The sequence below is a fragment of the Eleutherodactylus coqui genome, chromosome 9 (genome assembly GCF_035609145.1).
Source record: "Eleutherodactylus coqui strain aEleCoq1 chromosome 9, aEleCoq1.hap1, whole genome shotgun sequence".
NCBI classification, from domain to species: domain Eukaryota; kingdom Metazoa; phylum Chordata; class Amphibia; order Anura; family Eleutherodactylidae; genus Eleutherodactylus; species Eleutherodactylus coqui.
Genome location: NC_089845.1, coordinates 52871434 through 52897970, shown reverse-complemented (window position 1 = coordinate 52897970; position 26537 = coordinate 52871434). Strand labels below are relative to the sequence as shown.

General features: G+C 44.7%; 1 protein-coding gene across 1 annotated transcript in view; it reads left to right on the top strand.

The window, feature by feature from the left end:
- Nucleotides 1–22958, top strand: part of NUP153 (nucleoporin 153) — a 52572-nt gene extending 29614 nt beyond the window's left edge. Inside the window, exons 15-22 of the mRNA XM_066579403.1 lie at nucleotides 1434–1553; nucleotides 2321–2917; nucleotides 8104–8292; nucleotides 11256–11999; nucleotides 15691–16419; nucleotides 18812–19069; nucleotides 20696–20846; nucleotides 21835–22958. Coding sequence (XP_066435500.1) covers nucleotides 1434–1553; nucleotides 2321–2917; nucleotides 8104–8292; nucleotides 11256–11999; nucleotides 15691–16419; nucleotides 18812–19069; nucleotides 20696–20846; nucleotides 21835–21907 — 2861 coding nt within the window. The 3' untranslated portion in view covers nucleotides 21908–22958. The remainder of the gene's footprint in view (nucleotides 1–1433; nucleotides 1554–2320; nucleotides 2918–8103; nucleotides 8293–11255; nucleotides 12000–15690; nucleotides 16420–18811; nucleotides 19070–20695; nucleotides 20847–21834) is intronic.
- The last annotated feature ends 3579 nt before the right edge of the window (nucleotides 22959–26537 follow it).

Here is a 26537-nt window from a genome sequence, read left to right as displayed (position 1 = left end):
ATGAATACTGGGCATACCCTACAGGGCGGTGATCTTGTGCAGTTTTTGCTACATATTTCCCTGTGGACCTCGGTGGGAAAACTACATATAAAACTGGCACCCTTTTTAATGCCAAGGTTACCTTTGCAAGGTATGATTGTGAGGCGCATAGGTGCCCAACAGGCATACTAACGGCTATCGCTTCTGTGCGTCACATAGGAGCGATGGCTGCTTAAGTGAACAGGCCGGGGATCATTCCATCATGCCCTCCATCATTCACTGTAAATAAACAGTCTCTCATATACTCCTGTTTACACTGAGTTAAGTCACTCAGCAGTCCTTTCGGGTCAGTGAGCTAAAATGGGATGACTGCCTCCTGTCGCTGGTGGTGTAAGTATACGGACTGACAGTCGTCCAAAATCGCTCATTTGAATGGTTATTCAGGCGACTATCGGCCCGAGTAAAGGTACATGGTTGGTATAACATGGCCAACCCAATTAGAATACCGCAGAATTAATATACAGAATTTTTTTTTAACCCTTTCCAATCCACTGTCTGACGTCTTCCAACATTCTGATTGAAGCCTGTACAGCTCTGATGTCGGAAGACGTCCTGCAGAGTATTCTTACTGTATATTACTGGCAGCTCTGTTGGAGGCCTCTCCGGCATGTCACATACTACAGTTCTGGCTCTAGCCAGCAGATGGCGCCAGTGTAAAATGGCAGAAAGAGAGCTTCCCCCTAGGAAAACCTGAATCCAAAATTGGATTGCAAAGGGTTATGGTTTCTTCCCAGAAATGAAGCTTTTGGGTACGGGCTTTCTCACCTGGTCAGGAGCACCTGCTGGCAGTAGTAGGCATCTAACTGATGCCCTAACTTTAAAGGAGTTTGTCCTGACCCTTGACACAAGATAAAGGTGTCCATCACTCGTCCAAAATTTAAAACGAACAGCAAACTTTATACTTTTATTTAAAAAAAAAAAAAAAATCCATCATGGGAATACTGCTTACATGTTTTTAACTCTCACTCTGTCCTGCTACATACATTTGTTAAAGGGAACCTGTCACGTCCCTGCAGCACTATAAACGAAGTTATGTTGCTGTTGGAGAATGGGACAAGGAGCCAGGAGATGTATTTTGTTCTCGACCACTCCTGTGGTTCAGCACTGTCACATGGAGAAGAACGTGCAGAGCACGAAAATCTGTCTCTTTTCAGATAACCGCGGTCTCCCGTACAACTCAGATATTCGTGCCATGCAGAGACTTCACAGTATAACAGCGCTGGATCGTAGGAGCATATGGGAACAAAAATTACATCCCGGGCTCCCTGTCCTGTAACGGCTGCATAACTTGGTTTATGGCGCTGTGTGGACAGGACAGGTTGCCTTTAAAAATTAAGCTAATTTTTCCACCGCTGTATCAAAAGCTAATAACCGTCTGACTTGTTTTTCCTAAGCTAAAACCCCTGTTGTGAACAGCAGCAACGTAAAGAAGACGGAAGAGGAATATAATGGATTTTGTAAACCTGCAAAAACATTAAAAGAGGGAAGCGTGCTTGATATTCTGAAAAATCCAGGTGAGAAGTGAGATATACACCATTGTTGCAGAAATCAGAATTATCAATGTATTTATACGACATTGACAAAGCACTTTTTCTGAGGTGCGCCTGTGTCTGAAAATGTGGCCAGGGCTTCTCAGTTGCATTCAGTGCATCTCCTTATCCAACCTTCTTCCAAGCCGAAAAGTGACCTTATACAATGCCAGGACTCATCTGTTGGCTGTTTAGTTTGTTTTCTATAACCTCCAACAGATTTATCATTTCCTAGTGTATTGGCCCGACAGATGCCAAAGGGGCACTCTTTTAGTGTCTGTTAAGTCAATGGAGGGGTCTGTAGATACATCTTACATGTCTTGTGAGTGTATGCTAAATGTACAGTGTGAATATAGCCTAATGGCCATTTACACGTAACGATTCACTCAAAATTCGTTCAAACAAATTTGAACAATAGTTCAGTGTAAATGCAAAAAAAAAAATTGCTCGCCATTTGTTAACGGTTTACTACTGACTGTCAGTGGGAAAAAACTACCGCTGGATCGCTGGCTTCTCATTAGGTATAAATGCTTCCCGCTCAGCTCTCCACATAAAAGGTGAAGCGCTGAGCGAGAAGCCTGCGATCCAACGAGAAGTCTGTCAGTCTAAACGCTCTGCGCGAGCGCTGACATAGGTGCTTGTGCCGTCGTTTAATTGACTGTCGGCCCGTGTAAAAGGGCCATAAGAAGCTTGAACTCTAGATGCTTTCTAGTACTAATTTAGAGTCCATTTTTCCTTTTATTCCACCATAGGCTTTTCTGCTTCGAGTTCCCCACAGACTACAACAACTATTACTCCTAAAAGCACATCCTCTCCCCTTTCGAGGTCTCCGGCGGTGTTTGGGGAGAGCAGTAAACAGGCTTTGGGGCTTTGGTATTGCAGCAAGTGTTTCATTGACAACAAGGCGTCAGACAATAAATGCGCTGCTTGCAGCGCGCCAAAAGAGCTGCCTACTGGACACCTAAAGGAGTCGGCCGCCATAACTCCCAGCTCCCCTGTTAAAAACGTGACAACTTTGACAAGCGTGCAAGGATTTGGAGAACAGTTTAAAAAGCCTCCTGGGACCTGGGATTGTGAGACTTGCTTAGTACAGAACAAACCTGAATCCACAAGGTGTATAGCATGTGAGACTCCCAAGCCGGGGGCTGAAGCTAAAGCGGCCTTGCTCTTACTCCCCACATCCAAGTCCGATAAACCCACAGCTTCTGCTGACAATAGTTTAACATCTGGAAGCCTTAAATTTGAGGAACTGGCCAGAAAACCCATCGGCTCGTGGGAGTGTGATGTGTGCCTTGTGCAGAATAAAGCCGAAGATAACAAGTGCATCGCCTGCACCACCCCGAAACCAGGTTGGTAAAATACCAGTGTGACAAAACCTACCAATAAAGTCTTGTGTGCATCACTGTTGGCTAGTTTCTGAGCGATCGTAGTAATTGGCCATTTTAAATGCCCGAAGTGTTGAGCAGTTTTGGCGCCATGTAAGTCCTCATTAGTGGCATGATCTGTTAATGTAGAATCCTTCTTGTAGTGACACTTATAATCGACATCTCAGCTCAGAGCTTGTGAAGTCGCTGGGCAACAAAGATGTCCCTCTCACTGCCTTCTGGCAACGTGGACCGTTCTTGTGAGGATGCCAGTTAAGGCCGTCTCACACGAGCGTGTTGTAAAACACTGTGTATAACACTGTTACCGTTGTGTGAGTGGGCCTATCGCCGCATATGACAGGCCATCTCGTGCTCGCTGTCACACACAGTCTTGTTTTGTGTTTTTTTTCTTAATCTCCCACTCTGTCGCTTAGCAACGTTGCATATTAACAAACACATCTGGAATTGTAATTGTGTATGTACAGCGTTTATTTCGCACCCATAGAGAATAAGAGGGCTCTGACGCGCATATTACACGGTAAAATAGAAACAGCTGCCGCCTTTCTTACACGCAGTGCGAATGGAGCAATGAAAATCAATGTACTTTTATTGACTCCATTCACCACGTATTATGCACGTGTAATACACTGTTAAATTGCGCTTGTATGGGCCCCACCTAAAGGGAGTGTCATCAGAAAATGACCCACTGTTCAATTTAAAATAAAAACTTTTTTTTTTTCTATTTTCAATATAATTGACATAAAAAGAAACACAAGGACTTCATGTAAAGGGCCACTTCGATTTTTCTTTTCTTCCCTGTATAGCTGTCTCTCTGTGAGCTAGTGTTACCTCGTTACTTGTTTCCTTAAAACTCCCAGACATTTTTTTCCCTTCATTTTAGTCATGTGATCTCAATTATGACCAGCTCCAGATATGTTTAGGGTTGTGTTCTCATATTAAGTCAATTTCTCAGTCTGCATTAATGCTATTACATGGACCTACCGCAGAAACTGCCTACAGGGGGATACAGGCACTTCTGCCATAGTTACTGATGATCACACTGCTATAATAGAGGAGATCACAGCTCATGCCACTGACTGTATACTTATGCTCTGTAGCTTATTTAAATGGGTATAGTAAATAATGATAAACTGCCCCCTTCTTTGCTGAGGCTGATGCATCATGGGATAGATATGAAACTGAAAGCAAAACATCCCAGCCTCAGAGAGGAGGCTGCACTGCATGGAAGTAACCGCAATACACGAGAGCTGCCAGCATGGCCCTTTAAAATATTGTCTGACATTTTCCTTTTTAAATCGTGGATGAAATCAAAGGTCAAAATTTGCAGCATTTCTAGAATTTTTAGTTCTTTACACTGCAAGTGTGAGTATTTTGAGTATTGCAGTGTACATTTGATGTGGAATGTTATGAACTCTGCAACAGATATGCAATGCGTGAATTAGGCCGTCCTGTGTAGCTCACATAAAACTGATGGGAGCATTTTAGTGCTACACAAGAAAAGCTTAAGATTACACCCTATACATCAGTGCTGCCTGTTCACATCCTAATAGACAGTAGCACTTACCATTGGGACATGAATAGGAGTCTGCTGGCTCCCACTGATGCTCACTCCCTGCCGTTATGTCTCTAACTGCATTGGGGAGTGTGCACACGACCGATGCAATTAGCACCATGGAGGTCATGGCCAGTAGCTGCTGCAGCATATAAGGAGTGGGAGGTTCCATGTCTCACCTCATCGGTGCTCCAATCAAAAATACGTAGTGCAAAAATATCTAAGTGTTTTTTATTCCTCCATTGTTAGACGTGACGTTTCAACCTAAGTGGTCTTTGTCAACATCATCGGTGCCCCCACAAAGGGGTGCCAATGGATTTCAGTGGTGGTTGGTGGCTGAGCGATGGCCCGTAGGTCGGTCAGAGGCATCTGCATAGCCTAAGGCCTCATGTCCACGGGCTTAAAATCCGCAGCGTTTCTCCCGCACGCGGATCCGCGCCCCATAGGGATGCATTGGACACCCGCAGGTGGTTAAATATCTGTGGATGTCATTTTTACCGCCAGACGCGGATCCGCGTGCGGGAAAAAAAATGGACATGCTCCGTTTTCGTGCGGGTCTCCCGCGGGGACTGCTCTATTAAAGCCTATGGAAGCCACCCGGATCCGCGGGAGACCCGTTCCAGAATTAAACTCACCTGCTCCGGACGATGCGGTTCTTCCCTTCTTCGCGGCCGGATTTCCTTTCTTCAGCCCAGCGGATGTGCCCGGCGCATGTGCGCGGCATGCTGCCAGCGTGCCGAGCACATCCACCGGGCCAAAGAAAGAAGATCCGGCCGCAAAGGAAGATCCTCATTGTCCGGAGCAGGTGAGTTTGTTCTGATTTTTAGGCCTCATGTCCGCGGGGCAGGAGGGACCCGCTACGGATTCTACATGAAGAATCTGCGGCGGGCGTGATTTTCCCCGTGGACATGAGGCCTTAATAGTTTGCCTGGTGGGCAAAAATGCTTTGAAATACTGGGTATTTCAAAGAGTCGCTCTTTCTAAGCCCCTTGTTATTACATTTAACGTAGTGTGTTTAGACGTAACGATTATCGGTCAAAAAAATTGTGCAAGAATCGTTCGTTCAGTTTCAGCCGGCATAAAAATCATCGTTGGTACGCTGACTGGAATGTGCAACACTGACCGACAAGTAAACTATTTTCAACCATTATCTGCCTGTCTAAACGTGCTGTGCGAGCGCGAGCGAATTAGCGCTGACATCGCTCGTTCAAATGGAAAGCGGCTCGTCTAAAAAAAGCATTAGTCTTGTCCAGACATGCCGTATTTTTTAGACTGATAGAAGACCCACTTTTCAGCAAGAAAACCTTACTAAATTAGTGCCCGCGTCGTGTATTTGAGTCGAAGGTCTGGTGTTCCCAGATCCCCTGACCACTTACTGATCAGACAAGGCGTTAATAAAGCGCTCTGAGATCCGAGACAGCTATGCGGCTGCAAAGTTCTCTCTCCCTGCCCTCACCCCCGGGTGTGAGTGGTGCAGGGAGGACAGAAGGCGATTCCGAAGAGCCATACTGACCACCCACCCTGAAGGCCATCCTGAAATAGGCAGCACGGTCAGCTGTAAGGCGGTGAGAAGTCCTGGTATTAATAACCTGTGCGATACCGCAAGTATAGGACAAGTCTAGTAGGATGTAGTCTTGGACAGCGTGAGCGCAGCAAGATGGGTTTTTTTTTTTTTTTGCTTTTCTTTTATACTGGTTAATTATAGTTGTAGTTATTAATATAAAGGTGTGTAGCGGAGCTGCATGCGCGGCGGAGCCGGGTGTGTTTATTACTGTTAGTAGTAGAGAGCTCGATGCAGGATGGTCTCGGTTCCGTTGCTTCCCCAATGGTTGCTGTCACGATGCAATAACTACCTAGTAGCCCGACACCGCACTCTTATCAGCGCTGTATGAAGGGAAAGCTTTGGTGCCCATAACAACCAATCACAGCGCAGCTTTTATTTTTATCTCGGCAATATGAAAAATTAAATGAAAGCTGCGCTCTGGTTGGTTGCTATGAGCAACAGTCAGATTTTCTTCTAGACAGCTTTAATAAGTGTGTGGCATCGGGTTTTTCGTGACCCATCCTGTAGATGCTATGGTGATGAGTGTGAGGCATTACATGTGGTTACATAATGTGTACACATGGGGGCAGACTTGTTATAACAAACTGCATTCCATCAGGTAAGATTTGTATATATTAGCTATGCCTCAGAGCGGTTTATGGAAAACGCTTACTATAACCTGCAGGAAAAGCCGACCCCTTACACAGATATTCACACGGGTAGTAAACTGTAACGAGGCATTCACATGCCAAACTGTAATGAGGCATTCACAGTAGTCATCTGTGTCGGAGCTTCTCTAAGGAGCCTCCTCTTTAGGTCTCGTTAAATAGAGGGTGCAATGACACGGTATGTTGTGAGTATACTCCTGAATGGAAGCTGGATGGATCCCTCTAGTCAGCAGGGTTCGTTCCAGACCATTTGGCTTTGTGTTCCTGATCACGGGTGCATAGGGTCCATAAATGCTGATGTGAATGAGCCCCAAATTTACCAGGAGCAGACTGTTGGCTAGTAACCAAGATAGGGGGTGCTAGACCACCAGATGGTGACATTAGCTCTTTTTGAGCTGTGTGCATAATTCTTGATGTGGATTGCACATGGATGAGGCACAGAATTCAGTGTCGGCATATCGACTACAGAGCGGATTCCCATTTGAAGTAACGGGATGCAGATTTGCCATGGAATATGAGGTTTTCGCGTCAACTTTCTGCTGTGTGAACAGATCTTCTAGGGCGGCTTCATGTGGGTGTATTTGCATGTAATACGCATTAGGCTGAATAGCCATTTGAGTCAGGGTGTGGTTGTGTTCCATGCACAAAAAACGCCCTGCAAGCGCAAATCGTATAGTTAAAAGCAGTGATACACAAGCAAAATAAACTCTCTCATAGTGCAAGTGCTGTGCTTGTGCTGAAAAAATGTATGCATTTGTGTAAAATACATTTTTATATATTTTAATTAATTATAGGATATATATATTTTTTTTACCTTCGATTTGTAAGAAGTCAATTTATATGGTACCGCTGCAATTGTAACAACCCGAGGAGGATTATAACACCTTATGGCGCCCAGGGTTAGGAAAGCCCCACAAACAATGCTGTAATTTGTTATAGAATTTATCCCATAGAAAACCTATGCAACTAAGAGTGATGCTTCCATCCAGCTAAGGTACTGCAACATGAATATCAATAGAAAAGTTGGCGTAATCATTCTGATTTGTGGAACGCTCCTACTGCGTGGTCCGTGGGCTATTATAGTGACAACTAGCGACCTCATTTATCAAAACTGTTAAGTCTGTCCTTGTTGCCCGTAGCAACTGGTCCAAGCTCAGTTTGCATTTCACCAGAGCAGTTTTAAGAAATGAAAGCATAGTTCTGATTGGTTGCTATCGGCAACAAGGGAAGTCTTAGTTTTTTTTTCATAAATGAGGGAATTTTCCTGTACACCTCTCTATCAACGGTGGAACTGCAACTTCAAAATTTTTAGACCTCTTGTAATCAATGAAAACCGTTTCTAGGTCTTATTAAAAATAAGAGTAACGCTTTTTATTTTACCATCTAGGATCATCGGCTCCTGCAATCGCTTCTACACTTCCAACTTTGGCTCAGAATCCTCTTGGATTGTTGGATCAGTTCAAGAAAGCGGCTGGAACGTGGGACTGCGATGTCTGCTTGGTGAATAATAAAGCGGAAGTTGTAAAATGCGTCGCGTGCCAGAGTGCCAAACCAGGAAGCAAAGTGGAGCTGACAGGTGGGCTTGAGAAGTTGTTGCAGTGTTCTTTTCTTTAAACCTGTGAAGTAGCTCACTACTTTTAGACTGGGTTCCCACGGAATGTTCGCAGTGTTACTGCACGGACATTCTGTGGTATTTACGCAGTAGAAGGGCTGCTTCTAACCTAGGGCTTTTCCACCTGTATTCCACTGCAGAAATCACTCCCCATAGAGCGAAGAGAGCCCGCAGCGGAAACGGCGATACAATGGATATTCGCGGATTTGAATTCCGCTCCTTATGTCAGTTTCTGCAGTGTGTGGATGAGATTTTTTTTCAAATCTTGTCCATTTTGCAGCTTATTCTCAGGCTTAAGAATGCATGCGGAGAATCCACTCTGAGTGAACCCAGCCTCCGTGTATGAACCCAGCCTCCGTGTATGAACCCAGCCTCCGTGTATGAACCCAGCCTCCGTGTACGACCTGCTGACAGGACAAGCTTCTGTGCTTTTATGGAGTAGCTAAAGTATCTGCCCTCAGAATTGTGCTTGAGTGCTCACTCACATGGGTATATGTGACCCGCGTGTTGTGCACGTGTGTAAAATACACATGTACATGTGTATTTGCTACGTTTTTGTTACACACCAATACAGGCTATGGGGATTTATTATGCGCCAAAATAGTACATGCTGTGGCTTTTCACATATGAAAAATATGCACGTTATATGTGGATAACATAAGCTTATGTGTGCTCTGAGAAAGGAGTACTAGGGCTCGTTCACATGGGCATATAGTCACCGCGCATTACACACGTAGCTCTCGTGCATAACATGCGGCAAATGGAGGCTATGGAAGTTAATGAGCTTGAATTCTTCCCTTCAGAGTAGACTATGTTAAAACTCACTTTTATTATATAATGTTAAAAGCCTATAGGGCAATAAGGGCACACCAGACAAAAGATACAAAAATGTAGCGAGCTGAGTTTAGTGGCCGTCACACCAGATTTTGGGGTGTCTTATTAGAATGACTTAAAGACACAGTAAATATATCTATTCAGTAGCCTTCAGATCCAAACCTGATAACACGATGACGTGAATTCTATTGGAAACCTTAATGTAGAGAGCAATACAAGAGAGCTGATTATCGGAGATGGATTGAAGCACATAGCTCCTTGAATCACGACAGGAAATATGGAGGCGCAAATGGTCCTAGATCATTACTGGATCCTGACCCCCTAATTTTCGTGATTCGTGTGCTTGTTTTAGGGAGCTTCAACACGTTTCTCCGTGGATTACACGGATCATCGGGAAGTTTATTAGGCTCCTATCAATTGTTTTATTTAAATGCTTGATAATGTAAGCTCAATCATCAAGCAATAATACGAGAGCACTACAGTCAATAGTAGCTACTCATGTTCAACTGGCAAATGCCAAATACTCAGTCTAACATTGGTAATAGAGGAGGCTGATATTCTGTTAGTTTGCTGAAGGGCAGTATTACCAACAAGCCAATATGCATATATTATGAGGGGATGCTCGTGCTAGTGACTCTTTTTACCATATGGCCAGTACTCTGTACTGGGGTACTTATGTCCGTCACTCTAGCCTCATCCCCACTTAATATGCCAGCAAGGTGAATGTCATCCTCCTTAAGGCGAGCCCATTAGCTAATACTTGATCTCATTTGATCTCTAGTCCACTATCAGGGCTACAAGTGATGCTTTATTTTACTTTTCTTGTCTATTTAATCGAACTGTATAGGGGGTTATGTTTTGCTGAGATAGGGAAATATGCAGATTTAGCCAGCGAGCTTTAGCTCTAACCAGAGCAGGTGAAATTACACCAACAGGCATTCTATTAAGATCAAATGAGATCCACGGGAAACGTGTTGAAGTTCCCTAAAACAAGCACACAAATGACAATTAGGGGGTCAGGCTCTAGTAATGATTTAGGACTAGAGATGAGCGAACTTACTCGGTAAGGGCGATTTCGCAATCGAGCACCGCGATTTTCGAGTACTTCACTACTCGGGTGAAAAGTACTCGGGTGCGCCGGGGGGCGGGGAGAGGCGTGGGGGGGTAGCAGCGGGGAACAGGGGGGAGCTCTCTCTCCCTCTCCCCCCCCCCCCCCCCACTCCCCGCTGCAACCCCCCGCGCCGCCACGGCGACCCCCGAATTTTTTCGCCCGAGTACGGAAGTACTCGAAAATCGCGGTATTCGGGCGAAAAAGGGGCGTGGCCGAGCACGTTCGCTCATCTCTATTTAGGACCATTTGTGCCTCCATATTTCCTATCGTGATTCAAGGAGATATGTGCTACAATCCATCTCTAATAATCAGCTCTCTTGTATTGCTCTCTACAATAAGTTTTTCCCAATAGAATTCACATTATCATGTTATCAGGTTTGAATCTGAAGCCTATTGGATAGATATATTTACTGTGTCTTTAAGTCATTCTAAAAAGACACCCCAAAATCTTGTGTGACAGCCACTAAACTCAGCTCGTTACATTTGTGTCTTTGTCTGGTGTGCCCTTATTGTCCTACAGGTTTTTAACATTATATAATAAAAGTGAGTTTTAGCATAGTCTACTCTGAAGGGCTGCTATAATTAAAATAGACTACTGCCTCTGTGAAATAGACTTTAATTCCATGCACACCCGTGTGTGGGCAGTGCATATCAATACATAAGAGAAATAAATTGCAGCATGCTCTATTTCTCCACATATCATACGCAGCCCTTGAAATGGGCTGCGTTTGAAACGCTGTACATGCATGGAGATAAAAAAAAAACGAAAAAAAAACTGCATTTCCGTGACGCCAGTTTCCCAGGTATGCACAGTGCCGATCACAACCCGTACACAATCTCTGCCCGCAGTATGTTTTGGCTGTAATATGTACAATGCTGTGGGAGATTTGCAGTGTTGTACACATAAGCCCATGTGAACGAGCACTTATTTGTGCTTTGGTTGTTGGTTTTCTTGGAATTAAATTTCATTTATTCTCTTCAGGATTTGGTACGTCATCTGGTTCCAGTGAATCCACACTTCCAACAATTAAATTTGGATTACCACCCTCTAGTGGCTCCACGGACTCATTAACATCTACGCCAGGGGGATTTTCTTTTCCCGCATTTACTGGAGAGATTAAGTTCGGTATTAGTTCTTCCTCCAAGTCAACAGATGAGAACAAAGATGCGGGCTTTAAGTTTGGGACATCTAGTTCTGGCAGCAATTCAAGTTCAACATCAAATGTGGTGTTTGGCTTTGGCAAGCCTGCTGAGAAGGACGCTACTTTTAAACCATTGTCCGGTGGCAATCCATTTGCATCTGCGCCCGGTGCGCCGGCTTCTGCCTCTAAACCAGAGACTTCAGAAGGTCTTTCTTCTAATGAGAAATCAAACCTGACCGTGTCGTTTGGTTTCAAGGAGCCTGAAGGGGAGAAGAAGAATGAAACTCCCGTTGCAAGTGGCTTTCTGTTTGGTAAAGCGGAGCAGAAAGAGACAAATCCTCCTTTTGTTTTTAGGAAAAAAGATGAGAAATCTGAGACGATCGCTACAGCAACATCTGTCTTTGGATCCAAGAATGAGGGTGAACAGCCAAAGCCATTTGTGTTTGGCAAGCCGGAAGTGGCCAAAGCTGATGCTCCAACCGCCGTCTCTTTTTCTTTTGGCGTGCCTAGTGCTACAGAGAAGAAAGATACGGATCAGGCGAAAAAGCCAGTTTTTTCTTTCGGCCTTCCTGCTCCAACCATAGGTAACTGCTGATCTCATGTGAACAACATGCACCTTTCTTGCACAGTGCTCTTTAAGGCCACCTACATATGGACGAGCAGGAACTTGGGCCGAGAAACTCTGCCCGATATCACACTCGCCAATGTGTGTTTTCACACTGATGCAAGGGATTTTTCTGTGACAGACATCTCCCATCACTCCTGTGAAGTAGCGATCCTCCGCGCAGCTTTCAGGTGTATTTAGAGGATCGGCAAGCATTTCCCATTGTTTCCAATGAGACCTCTCGCGTGCGCGGCGTGAAATGTGTTTTACTGTCCCACTGAAAACAATGGGTGCTGTGTGCCAAGGAACAGCAAAAATATGGGTTAGGCCCTGATTTTTTTTTTTCCCCCCTGCACAGAGATGCTGTGTGAGAAACATCGCTCATGTATATAACTCCATTTAAATTAATGAGGTTCATATTCGCCGGAGATTCGAGAGCCCCCCGCACACATTTTGGGCAAGTTTCTCAGCCGTGTGAAATTGGCCTAAGGGAGGAAATTGGGTTTTATAAAACATTCATACAGTGGCAGAATACCTGCCCACCATGGTTTGTCCTGTGCCATGTAGGGAAGTTTTCAGCCATGTTTTTCGCTAGTCTATATAAGAGAAGCAACCCGGTGCTCCTGGACTCAGGAACAGGCCACAGGCTACTCGGGGTCAGTACATGGGCCGAAGGATTCTGGGAATTTAGTAAAGGGGAGTCGGCGACCCAGCTAGAGATAAAACTTAATTGACCACCTAAATAGTAATGGGATACAGGAGTAAAAAAAGGTAATGTGAGCAAAGCTCTGACATACACATCTCCAACACTCCCATGCAAAACAATCCAATTAAGATGAGTTTTGATGATGCTGGGGCTCTTAATGTAATTAAAGGAGATGTCCCGCGCCGAAACGGGGGGTTTTTTTTTTAAACCCCCCCCCCCCCCCCGTTCGGCGCGAGACAACCCCGATGCAGGGGTTAAAAAAACCACCCGCACAGCGCTTACCTGAATCCCGGCGGTCCGGCGTCTTCATACTCACCTGCTGAAGATGGCCGCCGGGATCCTCTGTCTTCATGGACCGCAGGGCTTCTGTGCGGTCCATTGCCGATTCCAGCCTCCTGATTGGCTGGAATCGGCACGTGACGGGGCGGAGCTACACGGAGCCCCATAGAGAAGAGAAGACCCGGACTGCGCAAGCGCGGCTAATTTGGCCATCGGAGGGCGAAAATTAGTCGGCACCATGGAGACGGGGACGCCAGCAACGGAGCAGGTAAGTATAAAACTTTTTATAACTTCTGTATGGCTCATAATTAATGCACAATGTACATTACAAAGTGCATTATTATGGCCATGCAGAAGTGTATAGACCCACTTGCTGCCTCGGGACATCTCCTTTAAGAGGGGAGATATGGGAGGGGGGATATGGGAAATATTTTGCTTGGGGGAGCTTCACTGTATATGGATCCCTGTTGCAGGAGCTGAAATCAAATATCCATAATTGATAAATTCTAATATGCACCTAGTCTATTCCTTCTAACGCTCATGTATAAAAAGGCTGCTCCATTAGCGAGGTCTGGTCCTTGTAGTGAGGAAGTGGGTTTGCCTGTTTGATCTTTCCATCATACTGTATAGATCCAGCTATGAATCCGTGACCTTGTGTAAAACCTCACAGAATAAGTTTGCTACGTGTTAGTCAGTAAATCAAAATGAAGATGGTCTCCGTAAGAGAAAGGCAGTAATCTTGTGAATATGATACCTTAGTGGCTAACAAAAAGATGTTGCAGCCAGCTTCTGCGGTTACTGAGCCTCTTCCTCAGGCTTGTGTCAGCATAGATATAAAGAAAGTGAATTGTCCCACCTTGCTCCATGTGCTGCAACTTTGATCCCGTAAGCGGGTATACTCACACGCCTTCACATTGCCATCCGGCTACTTTGGCTTTAGTTAGACACACAAATTTCCATATGCAGGAGTCCGGCTTTGTGAGAAAAAAACCTTGCTTTATTCCAATAACTTTGTGCTCATAACAGACAGAGTACGCGTTTCAGTTCACATAGAACCTTGCTCACCTCTAACTAACAAACATTACACATGTACACGTGTGTAATGTTTGTTAGTTAGAGGTGAGCAAGGTTCTATGTGAACCGAAACGCGTACTCTGTCTGTTATGAGCACAAAGTTATTGGAATAAAGCAAGGTTTTTTTCTCACAAAGCCGGACTCCTGCATATGGAAATTTGTGTCAGCATATACCCTGCTGGAAGGAGCCTTGAAAGCTTACTGTAACATTTGTTTTTATCAGCCTTGAAAAGGTTACTTTGTTTCTCTTGTCGCAATGATTCTAAAACCTTGCTGTTACTAGCGGCATTGTCACACAGATACATTTACTGAACTTCATAGTATTAATAACTAAAATATGAAGCAGGTTATTAACGATGGTTAAAGCGAGACATTTGAACAGTTTTTCAGTATAATAAAATGTATTGCTATAAGAGATCTGCTGTGAGTTTCCTGTAGAGGGAGCACTAATCCCATTGTACAGAGCATCGGGCAGTAAGGTCACCTGTCCATGAATTTTATTAGCTCCTTGGAGAAACATTAAAAACTGATTAGGACCAAGTCTGGCGATTGGCTTTAGGTTGGGTTCACACGGGGCAGATCTTCCGCGGATATTCCGTGTGGAATTTCGCCGTGGCAAATCCGCATGCAGCCGCTAATCCCGGGATTAGCCAGCCATGTGGACGAGATTTCTCAGAAATCTCGTCCACACGGGACGGCAAATCCGCTGCGGCTAAGCGCCAGCCGCAGCGGAAGAGCAAGCGGCCAGGCCGCTTCAAAACCGCTGCGGATTTTGAAGCAGCAATTCTCCCGGCGGAAATCTCGCGGTTTTTCGCTGCGGCCAAACCGCGGGTTTTTCGTCGGGAATCCGCCCAGTGAGAACCCAGCCTTACTGTTACACTGTCAACGCTAGAGTCTTCTCTAAAGGTCAGAGTTGCCATCAATCCTCATATGCATACAGTTAAACTAATAGGTACTAAACGTTAAGGGGGTTTTATCATTAGAAAAGAAAAATTCTATACTTGCCTGTTCCTCCCTGTCAGTCTTCTTGCCGCATCTTCTCCTCCCTGAGCTACTGCACTACTTCGGGTCACCTAACTTCCAGCCGGCCGATTCTTCTTCCGGTGACGAAGCGTCCATTCTCAGCAGTCTCCTTCTTGCGGGGCAAGGTACCCAGTCACTAGTGACGTAACGTTCACCGCCTAGCAGGGAGTCCTGAGCTATTGCTGAGACTGCATGGGCTCTCACTGCAATAGTATATGAACTCTCACGGCCAGACAGCGCACATACACAGTCTCTGCAATACATCAGCATTCCTTCCTAGGTAGTGATTGTCACTAGTGGTGTAACCTTAAGTGACCTGTTGGAAGAAGGTGGCGAAAACGCCCAGAACAAGAGGGTGATCCAGACGGCTGGTGGTGAGCTGACCCGGGGGAATGGAGAAGATCAGCGAGAAGATGCAGTAAGAAAGCTGATGGGGGAGGAATAGGTAAGTATTGTTTTTTTGTTTTTTTTTAAGCAAAACCCCAGTCGGTACGGAGTTATGTATGTATGCTAACTTCACTGTGATAAACTGTGTTTCAGCATGAATATCCAGCTAAGATTTGTCTCCTTTTTCCTTTTGCAAACACAGGAGCTGCAAAGCCGTTTGAATTTGGATTTCCGAGTAACGGATCGTCTCCGGCGCCCCAGCCGAGCAGTATTGGAGGTTCTGGGAGTGCGTTTGGCAGTGTCCAGCAGCCCAGCACCCAAACCAGTACCAGTGGTATATTTGGAAGTGCTGTGCAGTCTAGCAGTACATCTGGCACCAGTGGTTTTGGCTCCACAGCTCCGGCAAGTGCATCCGCCAGCACCGGGTTTAGCACATCTGCTGCATTATCTGCTCCCGCCGCTTCTAGCAGTCTGTTGGGTAGTACAACAACTTTAAACACATCAAGTTCCAGCACGATATTTGGAAGTGCAGCTCCTTCCATCGCTGCTTCTAGCGCCAGCAGTGTGTTTGGCAGTGCTGCCCCTGTAAATACAACCAGTGCTAGCAGTGTCTTTGGAGCTGGAGCTTCCACAAACACATCAGCAAGTTCCAGCAGTTTATTTGGCAGTTCTGGTGCCTCCACCACCTCTTCAGCTGCGCCCTTTGTTTTTGGACAACCTGCCACCACCGCGAGCAACACTTTGTTTGGCAATCCCAATGATTCCAAGTCTAACTTTGTTTTCGCTGGATCGGAAAGTCAGCCAGCAGTGACCTCCACGGGCGCCGCTCCACCTTCTGCCACACCATTTGTCTTTGGAGCCGGTGCTCCCAGTACGGCACCAGCAGCCCCCAACTTTAACTTCACAGGAGCCAACACAGCAAATGTCACAGGTAATCCGTCCAGACAGGACTACTCTGTAGGTCAGCCCGTTCTACAAGACTTCTATATTAGAATATGTGAAATTAATAGTTTGTGACCTGGTTCTAGAGCCTTTTAACCCCTTAAGGACCCCAGGGTATTTTGGTCCGAAAGGACTAGACACTTTTTAGGGATTTTACTTATGTGGTGGTGGTAGAGGTAAAACGTATTTTTCTAGCTAGTTTATTTTAGCATAAATGTACGATTTTAAATATAAAGTATGGGAGTAGGTTCCTCATTTTCTTTCGGACGTTCAGATATTTAATTTGTTTAGTTTTGATTTATAGTGCGCATGTGGCGGCTGCTTTGGTTGACATCGGCACTGGGTCGTCTTTCTTTTCTTTCTTTTTGTTTAACATCTTTGTCCCCCATTGCGTTATATAAGACCTCTGGGGGTCATTCACATTGTTGTGGGGGGGTTTTTCCACACTTTTCCACTGTAGCTGGATCATCCAAGGGAGCAGCATCTGTAGGAGCCCCAGTTACAGGGGAAAACATCCCCCTAGTGTGACAGTAGTCTCTAACTGAGCTGATCACGATCTGCAAGGACCCATGCGACTCTGCTGTGAGAGGGCTCCCAGGATGTGATCGCCAGGTCGCAGAACAGAACTAACACTTCCACTTTCACTCTTTAAGCGCTACGTAGCCTGGAAAGAAGTAAGCAGAAGCAGTTAAAAACCACTTACCTTCTGGGTGCTTGGCTGTGTCTGACAGCCAAGGATCCAGCCTGCTCCTGATTGATTGCAGGAGCTTTAATCTTGCACCATTCTATTGCTGGCCAGGATAAAAGCCCAGAACTTAGTCCCATATATTTATTGTGACTGGTCCTTAAAGGGTTAAAAGAAAAATTTTACATTAGTAGTTATCCTTTCCATTGGAGCCCCCTGTACCCGACTTAACGTCATATGGGAAATACAGCGCCTAATAATCTCGTGAGGGGATGTGTTATTGCTCTCATTGTCTGATTTGAAGACCTCCCCTTTCCATATGCTGCCATTTCGGGGCAGAAGAATGTCATGGAGGAGTTCCTTTGCTTTAACTTTTCCTCTTCCAGCATAAAGCCATGGCAAACATCAGCGCCTGTTCTGATGAACTCATGTATTACAAGCACGGACATTCATTTGAACACTAAATTTTAATGCCGAAATTAAAACATGTGGCAGTAGGAGGTTCCCCGCAGCAATGACCGCTGATCACTAGGGGTCTTGGGAGGGATTCATCTGCTGTTGGGGAAGGGGGGGGGGGGATTGGGTTATTTTTTAAATGGCTGACCTTGCAGAGCTTTGTGCTGAAATGTACTCTCTGCATACATACAGCGGAAACCACTGACCGGAGTGGTTGCATACATAGACTTCATCCGCGGCAGCTTCTACTCTGACAAGTGGTGGTAATGCAAATGTGACACGCACTAAGAACTGACCGCAGAGATCAGCAGTCGGTGCCCTATTTCTTTTATTTGAGCGTCCCTTCAAGGGTATTGCTGTATATACAATTGTGTTACTGCGACAGGTCTGTAGTTCTGGTGGATGCGACGCTTGGTACAGCTCTTGGCTACATATACGAATGACCGCTATACTGCCGGTTTTATTTATTTTTCATGCCATTACAAAAACATTCCTTACGAATTCAAGAGTCTGATACATTTTTTTTGCTAAACGTTTGGTGCTTTTTTTTATTTTATTTTTTATTTTAGTGTGAAAACACATTGGGGGCATTTATTGTGCCACTTAAATGCTGTAAATAACTTTCAAAAGTTTAGAGAAAAGTTGAAAATACGGTGCCCAAAAATTTGCAAGTGTCAGGTTTAGTCGTAGGCTATGACCTGCAGCAGTCTGACAAATTCACCCCCTCTTGGGTACTTTTACACAAACCCCGACAAGGCAAGTGAGCGACAATCGCTTGTTGGAGTTACTCAGTTTTCCGCCCGCCCAAAAACTGAGCGACTGTCGGCCCTGTGTAAACAGGCAGTTCATCTATGAACATCTGCCTGTTCTGGATGGAGGCGAGTAGCCGGAAGAGATATGTGGCCCCTTCTGCCTCCATTCACTGAGCAATGATCGCTGGGATGACTGTCGTCCAGTGTAAAAGTACCCTTTACATTTATAGGCATTAAAATTAATTTTCCACATTCTTGTCCGTGGTGCCACTTCAAATGAAGCTGGTAAATGAAAACTCGGCCTTAATAAATCTCCCCCATTGTGTTTAAGCAGCAACCGTCCAATGAGGCAGACACTAAAATGAATATTCCTAGCGGTACAAGATGGAGAGCATTTAGACATGATAGATTGGAATGTTTTATGGGAAGAGGGACTGTCCGGGCCTGGTGACGTGCCATTTACACTGTTTTGTTCTTCCCCTCTCCAGCTCCTGGCTCCACTCCCTTTATCTTCGGTGCTGTAGCTGCCCCTGCTGCCGCTGCCAGCCCTGTTCCAGCATTTGGAAAGCCGGCCTCCCAGACAAATGCACCCCCAGCCTTCGGCTCATCAGCATCTACTAGTTTGTTTCCCGGTGCTTCTCAAAATGTCCCTGCCTTTGGGTCAATGACCAGCAATGTGCAGACACCAGTGTTTGGGCAGCAAAGCTCTCAACCTGCTTTTGGATCCGCCGCAGCTCCTGCTAGTGGTAAGTACTGGGTGCTTGCGACTTTAATGGGCGTTCACGAAATCTGAGCCCAATGATTAAATATTGTCATTTATTTTTCATTCTTTGGGAGCCAAACTCTGAAATCAAGATCTTACGGTCAACACTTGGGATTTAATGGGATTTTTCTGCTAGGAGTATTTGGTTTTGCATTTGGCTACTCAGGATTCCAGTTGGTGAATAAAATGGTCACCAATGCACTCAAAATTTTGCTGATTAGATTGCAACTATCGCCATCGCTGCATGGCTGTAGGCGTAAAAATGATCCCCTCGTCTCCTAGCAGACGTGCCACATGCAGGCATGTCTGCTAGAAGACAACGACCTCTCGCACAGTCCAGAAGGAACTGGGGAAGCTTATCAGAGTTGCTTGTTTAGTTGCTTTCCCTTCAGTGTTGCTTGTCCAGGGATTTATAAGTTATCTGACCCGTGCTGAGGGTGATGGCAGCCAGACCTCTACTGACCCAATAGATACACCATAAATATTTTGCCTACCAAAAAAGGTCAAACATAGCTTTAAGAATTCGGGTTGACTTAACCCATTTAGGAACAAGCACTGTAAATATACGGCGCTTGGTCCCAGTCTTTAAGCCCAGCTGTATGTAAAGTTACGGCGAGGATTAAAGCCTCCTGCTTCTGTCATAAATCAGAAGCAGGACGGGTTGTCAGCTGATAGCCCGGAGGAGGAGGCAGAAGTGGGTTTTAACCCTTTCAGCATTCTCCTTTCTTCAGTACACAGCACTCAATGAGCACTATATACTAAAAGTGGAAGTGTTTAATGAGCACTATATACTAAAAGTGGAAGTGTTTCTTCCACTACGCGAGCTGGCAGTCACGTGTCCATCGGGATTCCCTGCTATAGCAGAGCTGCAGGGTCGTAGTAGACCCTGATCATCTCTGCCAGTGACTAATGTTACTACAGGGGTTGTTTACCCCTGTAACTGAGGCTCCTGTGGGTGCCCCAGCTACAGTGGGAAAGTGTCAAATAAAAAAAAAATGTGACTGTCCCCCAGAGGTCTTATGACGTCATGGGGGGGGACATAGATGGTAAAAAACATAATTGCATACACAAGTAAAACAAAACTACAGAATAAAACAATATATACATAAGAAAGAAAATAACCCAAAGCAGACGCCAACGAAACCGTCGCTACAAGCATCCTGTAATCCAAAACCATACAGATTATATATCAAAACGTCCAAACTAAAATGAGGAACCCGTTCCCGTACTTTATTTTAGCGTAAATTTACTAATTAAAAAAAAAAAAAAATGTTAGTCATTTTTTAGCTTTTTACCCCCAATAAAAGTAAAAAAAAGTCAGTGAAAAAGATATTAAATAGCCCTATACGTCACAGTAAAAAAAAAACACAGCAAAAATAATTTTGTTAGCTAAAGGAAAGAAAATAGGGCAGTAAAACTACTGCATGGGTAAAATCCCTAAAAAAGTGTTTGGTCCTTAAGGTACAAAACAGCCTGGTCCTTAAGGTCAACCCACAGTTTCCGGTATCTTAGGGATTATTGTGCTACTTCTTTGGGTCAGGGACTGAAACGGGATAGCAATGTGCCCAGTTGTTTTGATCAGTCATATTACACAATTATTTTCTTTCAGGCTCTGGATTTCAGTTTGGGAACTCAAACTTTAACTTTGCAAGTGGGAGCGCTCCAGGAGTGTTCCAGTTTGGTGCAAATCCTTCCTCTGCCCCGGCACAGCCTGCAAACTCTGCATTTGGCTTTACCCAGCCCCCCACATTTAATATGGGGTGAGTATTTATAATTAGCATTATGATTTTATATTCAGGTTTATACTGAAATGAAGCAAATGTATAAACTTTGTGTACGACATTACCTGTTTGGTGTATTATCTGTCCCCCTATTGCTGTGTTAGATGATACGACATTATTGTGAATGTTCCATCAAGGTGAAGCGCACATCTGGCTTTCAATATACTCAAACTCCTTCCCCTGCACACAACCACCCTCTATATCCTCTCTGTCCTATGGCATTTGCTATCCTGTCTTTTTATATGCCTACTTGGTCAGACTACTTGAAAAGGTTATTAGCAAACTCTTATATAATAGAGGTGCCATGGTGCTGGTCAAGTGATACTAAACTAAGCCACGCTGTGCATGTAGTATAGGGTTGCTGGAACGGGGTGGCATGCAGTATAGGGTTGCTGGAACGGGGTGGCATGCAGTATAGGGTTGCTGGACCGGGGTGGCATGCAGTATAGGGTTGCTGGAACGGGGTGGCATGCAGAGTATAGGGTTGCTGGACCGGGGTGGCATGCAGAGTATAGGGTTGCTGGACCGGGGTGGCATGCAGAGTATAGGGTTGCTGGACCGGGGTGGCATGCAGAGTATAGGGTTGCTGGACCGGGGTGGCATGCAGAGTATAGGGTTGCTGGACCGGGGTGGCATGCAGAGTATAGGGTTGCTGGACCGGGGTGGCATGCAGAGTATAGGGTTGCTGGACCGGGGTGGCATGCAGAGTATAGGGTTGCTGGACCGGGGTGGCATGCAGAGTATAGGGTTGCTGGACCGGGGTGGCATGCAGAGTATAGGGTTGCTGGACCGGGGTGGCATGCAGAGTATAGGGTTGCTGGACCGGGGTGGCATGCAGAGTATAGGGTTGCTGGACCTGGGGTGGCATGTAGCTGCCCATATACCTGTCCTCCTTCCATCATCTTAAAGGTATTTTAGATTGTATCTCAGTAATGTAAGTGTATTGACTGTACGGTTTCTCTCCTAGGGCAAATGGACGAACTGCAACCCCTTCTACAATTTCTAATCGTAAAATAAAGACTGCAAGAAGACGAAAATAGGCTTCGATATGTTAAACCCTCCCGCCCCGCCTCCCCCTTTTTTTGATTAGAAGAATAAATGAAACTTAAAAGATGGTGTCCTGCATTGTGCAAATACTGGAGTGTACCTCATGCTGTGTTTAGTTGAAGTCAGATCTGCCCAAGGACTTGCCGAAAGTCCCCCAATTCATGCCATCCCCCCCCTTGTAATTAGACGTGTGACGATGGGAAGATTTTTTTGGAAAAAAGAAATATCGAACTCTAGCAACTTTTAATCCCAGACTTGGCATGATCTGGCTATACGAGCAAACCTAGCCTGCACAGCGAATGGCTTTTGTATAATAATACCTCTTTCATCCGCACCACTATTTTACTGATGCTTTGAAACTGTAATTACGAGTTGAGGGGTTCTGTATAGTGTAGAGGAAGACAAAGATGAATGATTTCTATGCCTCGTTTGTGCTGGTGTATGTGTGAAGTTGAGTGTATTGTGCACCAAAACTTTTCTGATAGTTGAAGATTGATTCATGGATGGTCCTTTGCTTGGGAACTGTTAGATACGTAGTTAGTTCTTCATCCTATAAATATGCTTCTTCCTTCCTTCTTTTTTTTTTCTTTCTCTTTTCTTTTTTTTCTCCTCGCCTTTCTCTCCTTATTTTATGATATTCATGTAAATATGATTTTCGTCTTTCTGCGTATTTTTCAGCATAACCTAAAAAATCTGTGAACTTGAAATTTTAAATTTTTTTTGTGTTGCAGCGAATCTTTGTTTAGACTTGTTTCAGATTTTATTATGTAAATCTCATTATTCAAAGTTGCCTAATTCCATACAAATAGTCTTTAAAGAAAATTGGAAATTCTTTAAAGTATTAGGTTATTGGCTTTTCTGATCCATTTTTGTTTGGACCAAAAACCAGTATTGTACAAAGTATTAAGTATATATTTTTATATTTACACAAATGGACTGTGGTGACTTTGGATAATAAGTAAGTTTAATATTAAAGCCATGTTTATTACAGTATAATTAACATGTTAAACCATGGGATAAATGCCATCAATAAAATGATAAAATACAAATGGTTTTAACTCGACGGTGTTTATGCTGTGGCTCGCATGATTTATTAGGCTTGTGGAGGTCACGGGTGATCAGGGGAGGGGAGGGTGTGGCGGCTTTGTTAATCATATACCTTTTTTTTTTTTTCTTATGCAATAATTCATCTAGAAGACATTGACATTTAAAGAGACATGTCTGCTGTTCAGATTTGTATAAATCAGGTAGAAGCTGTACAACCCTTGTCTCTGGTATTGCAGACCAACCTCAAACCCGTAAGGTTTAGGCTTCCTTTATGTTGGTCAGGAGGGGTGTCGTGTCTCCTTAAGGAGAGTAGTTAGAAGGTGTGTGGAGACACCTAGTAGGTGAGTGGGTTGGGAGGGGCAGTGTCTCTCCCCAAGGAGAACACCCAAAAGGTGTGGGGACACCTAAAAGCTGAAGGAGACTTTATAAGGCCATGCTAGCTTCTCTGGGTAATTTATTCAAATAAGGAAGATGGAACAAGACCTCTGCATGAAACCACCTTATCTCTCCAAAATTGAGCTTACATGGTTAAAAATCAAATAAAGCTGGCTTTTTTTAATGGGAATGTTTTTAATCTGATACCTTAAGTGTGATCTGGGTTCTCACCCTGCTATGTCTGAGCACAGGTATATCTGTGAACAATTGGTCTGTTAAGGCCCGTTTACACGGCGAGATGATCGCTCAAACGACAGTTTGAGTGACAGCTTTGAGCGATCATTTTGCATAAACTATTAAGTAGCTTCTCAGCTACTTAATAGCTTATTAGCGTGCAAATGAAGCCTTTGGCTGAAAGCCGTTAATAGCCCGAGGACCTTATTGGCTTTCAGTTCTTTTTTTCTCCAACGGGAAACAATGCTATCAGCACTACACAGGGAGAACTCCTGATAAGGCCAAACAGCGATTTTTAGGTTGGCCTGAATTTAATGATCAGCTAGCAGTGCACGATGGCCATGTGTTTAGACACAATGATGATCGTTCAAATGATGGCTTTTTAGCGATTTTATATTTTTTTTAAGCCAACATCGCTTCGTGTAAATGGGCCTTTAGTCATCCCGTGTAAAGTTGCCTTATCAAATGCATAAATGCCCGACAGCAGTCTGATGGACTACCGCCTGACTAGCGCTCCTTTTCTTTATAGACTATCTGTGAATGGAGGCGGACCAGGCCAGATATTTCAGTCACCCGCCTTGATTCACCGTAACCATGCAGTTCATAGTTGGGATGACTGCCTGCTTACACAGACCGACAGTCACTTGGCTTTAAGTTCTGCTACAAACCATGCGACTGAGAAATTGCTCACTTGTCTGCTTCTGGTCTGCAGTTGTGTGTACACCAGACTATTATCTTGCGAGTTTGCCGTTTTCAGCAATAATTCTGGCAATAATCGCCCTCTGTGAAATTTCTATTAGAGCTCACTCACATGGGCTTTTGTGTCCTGCGTTTAACGTACACAGCAGATCCGCATGTGCATGTTTATTTGCGACATGTTTAACCCCTTAGTGACGGCTCCATTGCCTTTTTACGTCCTCACTAAGTGGGCTTTAATCCTAGAGGACATAGAAGCATGCATACTCTTAGGATTAAAGCCCTCTTGTCTGAGGACGTGACAGCTCTATCAGGGCAGCTGAAATTACTTACCCGGCTTGTAGGAGGTGTCCCGTGGGGAGTGGGTCCTCCGGGACCCGGCGCCTCTCTTCTGCGCATGCGCAGAAGGCCGGGAGCCAAAAAATTAAAAAAAATTAAAGAAAAAAGGCCGGGAGCCCCGGCAAATTCAAAATCTCCTGGCTCCCGGCTCCTGAAGGTAGCCGGGAACCAGGAGATGTCACCGGGTACCCTGGTGAGCGGTCCCCGGGCCCGCGATCGCCGCTATCCAGTGGAAAGCGGCGATTTGCGAAATAGTTTCAAAGTAAAAAAGTTCCAGTTTCTCCTCCCCTCATGGATCGGATCCATGAGGGGAGGTGAAAATACTTACCTCGGGTCCTCCACGATGTCCTGGTCTTCCGGCACCCGAAATCCCCCTCTGCGCATGCGCGCCCGACGTCAATCAGGCGCGTGCACAGAGGGGCTTGAGCCCCAGGAAATTCAAAATCCCTCTGCTCCTGGCTGCCATGTGTAGCCAAGAGCAGAGGGATGTCACTGGAGAGATGATCACTGTTATTCAATGGATAACAGTGATCATTTCAAGTAAAAAAGTGTAAAGTAAAATAAAGGTTTAAAAGTAAAAAAAAGCTTTTTTTAAGGTGTCAATTTTTATTCCGTACAAGTGAGCAATGGAGCCTGGAATTTATTCAGTTGTGCCCTGCATTCCAACAGGTGTTCCCTCCATTACAGGCTTTGCTATGTGTCCTATAAGTAGATTAGGGCCACAAAGGAAATGTTTTTGAACATGGGACAAACGGGGGGATCCATTTTTAGGTTACCGTCTTCATTTCTATGTACACAAAAAACTGTTTTTAAATTGCCAAAATTGCCCAAAAAATGAAAAATCTTAATTTTTTTCCTTCTGCTTTGCTTAGATTCAGTCAAATACTGTGGAGTCAAAATAGGCAGTATAACCCTAGATTAATTCGTTAAGGGGCTAGTTTTCAATGGGGTCATTTGTGGGGGTTATCGTTTTGGCCGCTTAAGGGCTCTACAAGTGGGCAATGGGGCCTGGAATTTATTCCGTTGTATCCTGAAACGGTGCTCCTTCCATTATAGGCCTAGCCATGTGTCCTTTAAGTAGATTAGGGCCACAAGAGGTATGTTTCTGAACATGGGACAAACGGGTATCCATTTTGGAGTGAAAGTCTTCACGTGTGTGCTGTACAAAAAAACCCCTGTTTTTAAATTGATACAACTGCCAAAAAAATGAAAATTGTAATTTTTTTCGTACTGCTTTGCTAGGATTTATTCAAAAATTGTAGGGTAAAAATACACAGTACACCCCTAGAATTCGTTAAGGGGTCCACTTTTCAAAATGGGATCATTTGTTGGGGTTCTCTGTGGTTTTGGCTGCTCAAGGCCTCTACAAGTGGGCAATGGGGCCTAAATCACCTTCATGCTAAATTTCTGTTCTGAAAGCCACCGACTACTCCCTACATTTTGGGCCCCGTTGTGCATCCAGACATAAGATTAGGGCCACAATGGGTATGTCTCTGAACACGGGACAAACAGGCGTATCCATTTTGGGGTGTAAATCTTCATTCATGTGTGTGCTGTACAAAAAGCTGTTTTTAAAATGACAATTGCCAAAAAAACGAAAATCACATTTTTTTTCTTTTTTGCTTTGCTTTAATTCATCCAAAAACTGTGGGGTCAAATTAGGCAGTAAACCCCTAGATAAATTCGTTAAGGGGTCTAGTTTTCAAAATAGGGTCATTTGTGGGGGTTCTCTATGGTTTTGGCCGCTCAAGAGCTCTACAAGAGTGCTATAGGGCCTAAAAGGCCTTCAAGCAAAATGTATGTTCTGAAAGACACTGACTACTCCTTTCTTTTTGGGCCCCGTTGCGCCTCCAGACATAAGATTAGGGCCACAATGGGTATATTTCTGAACACAGGAGAAACAGGGGTATCCATTTTGGGGTGTCAATCCTC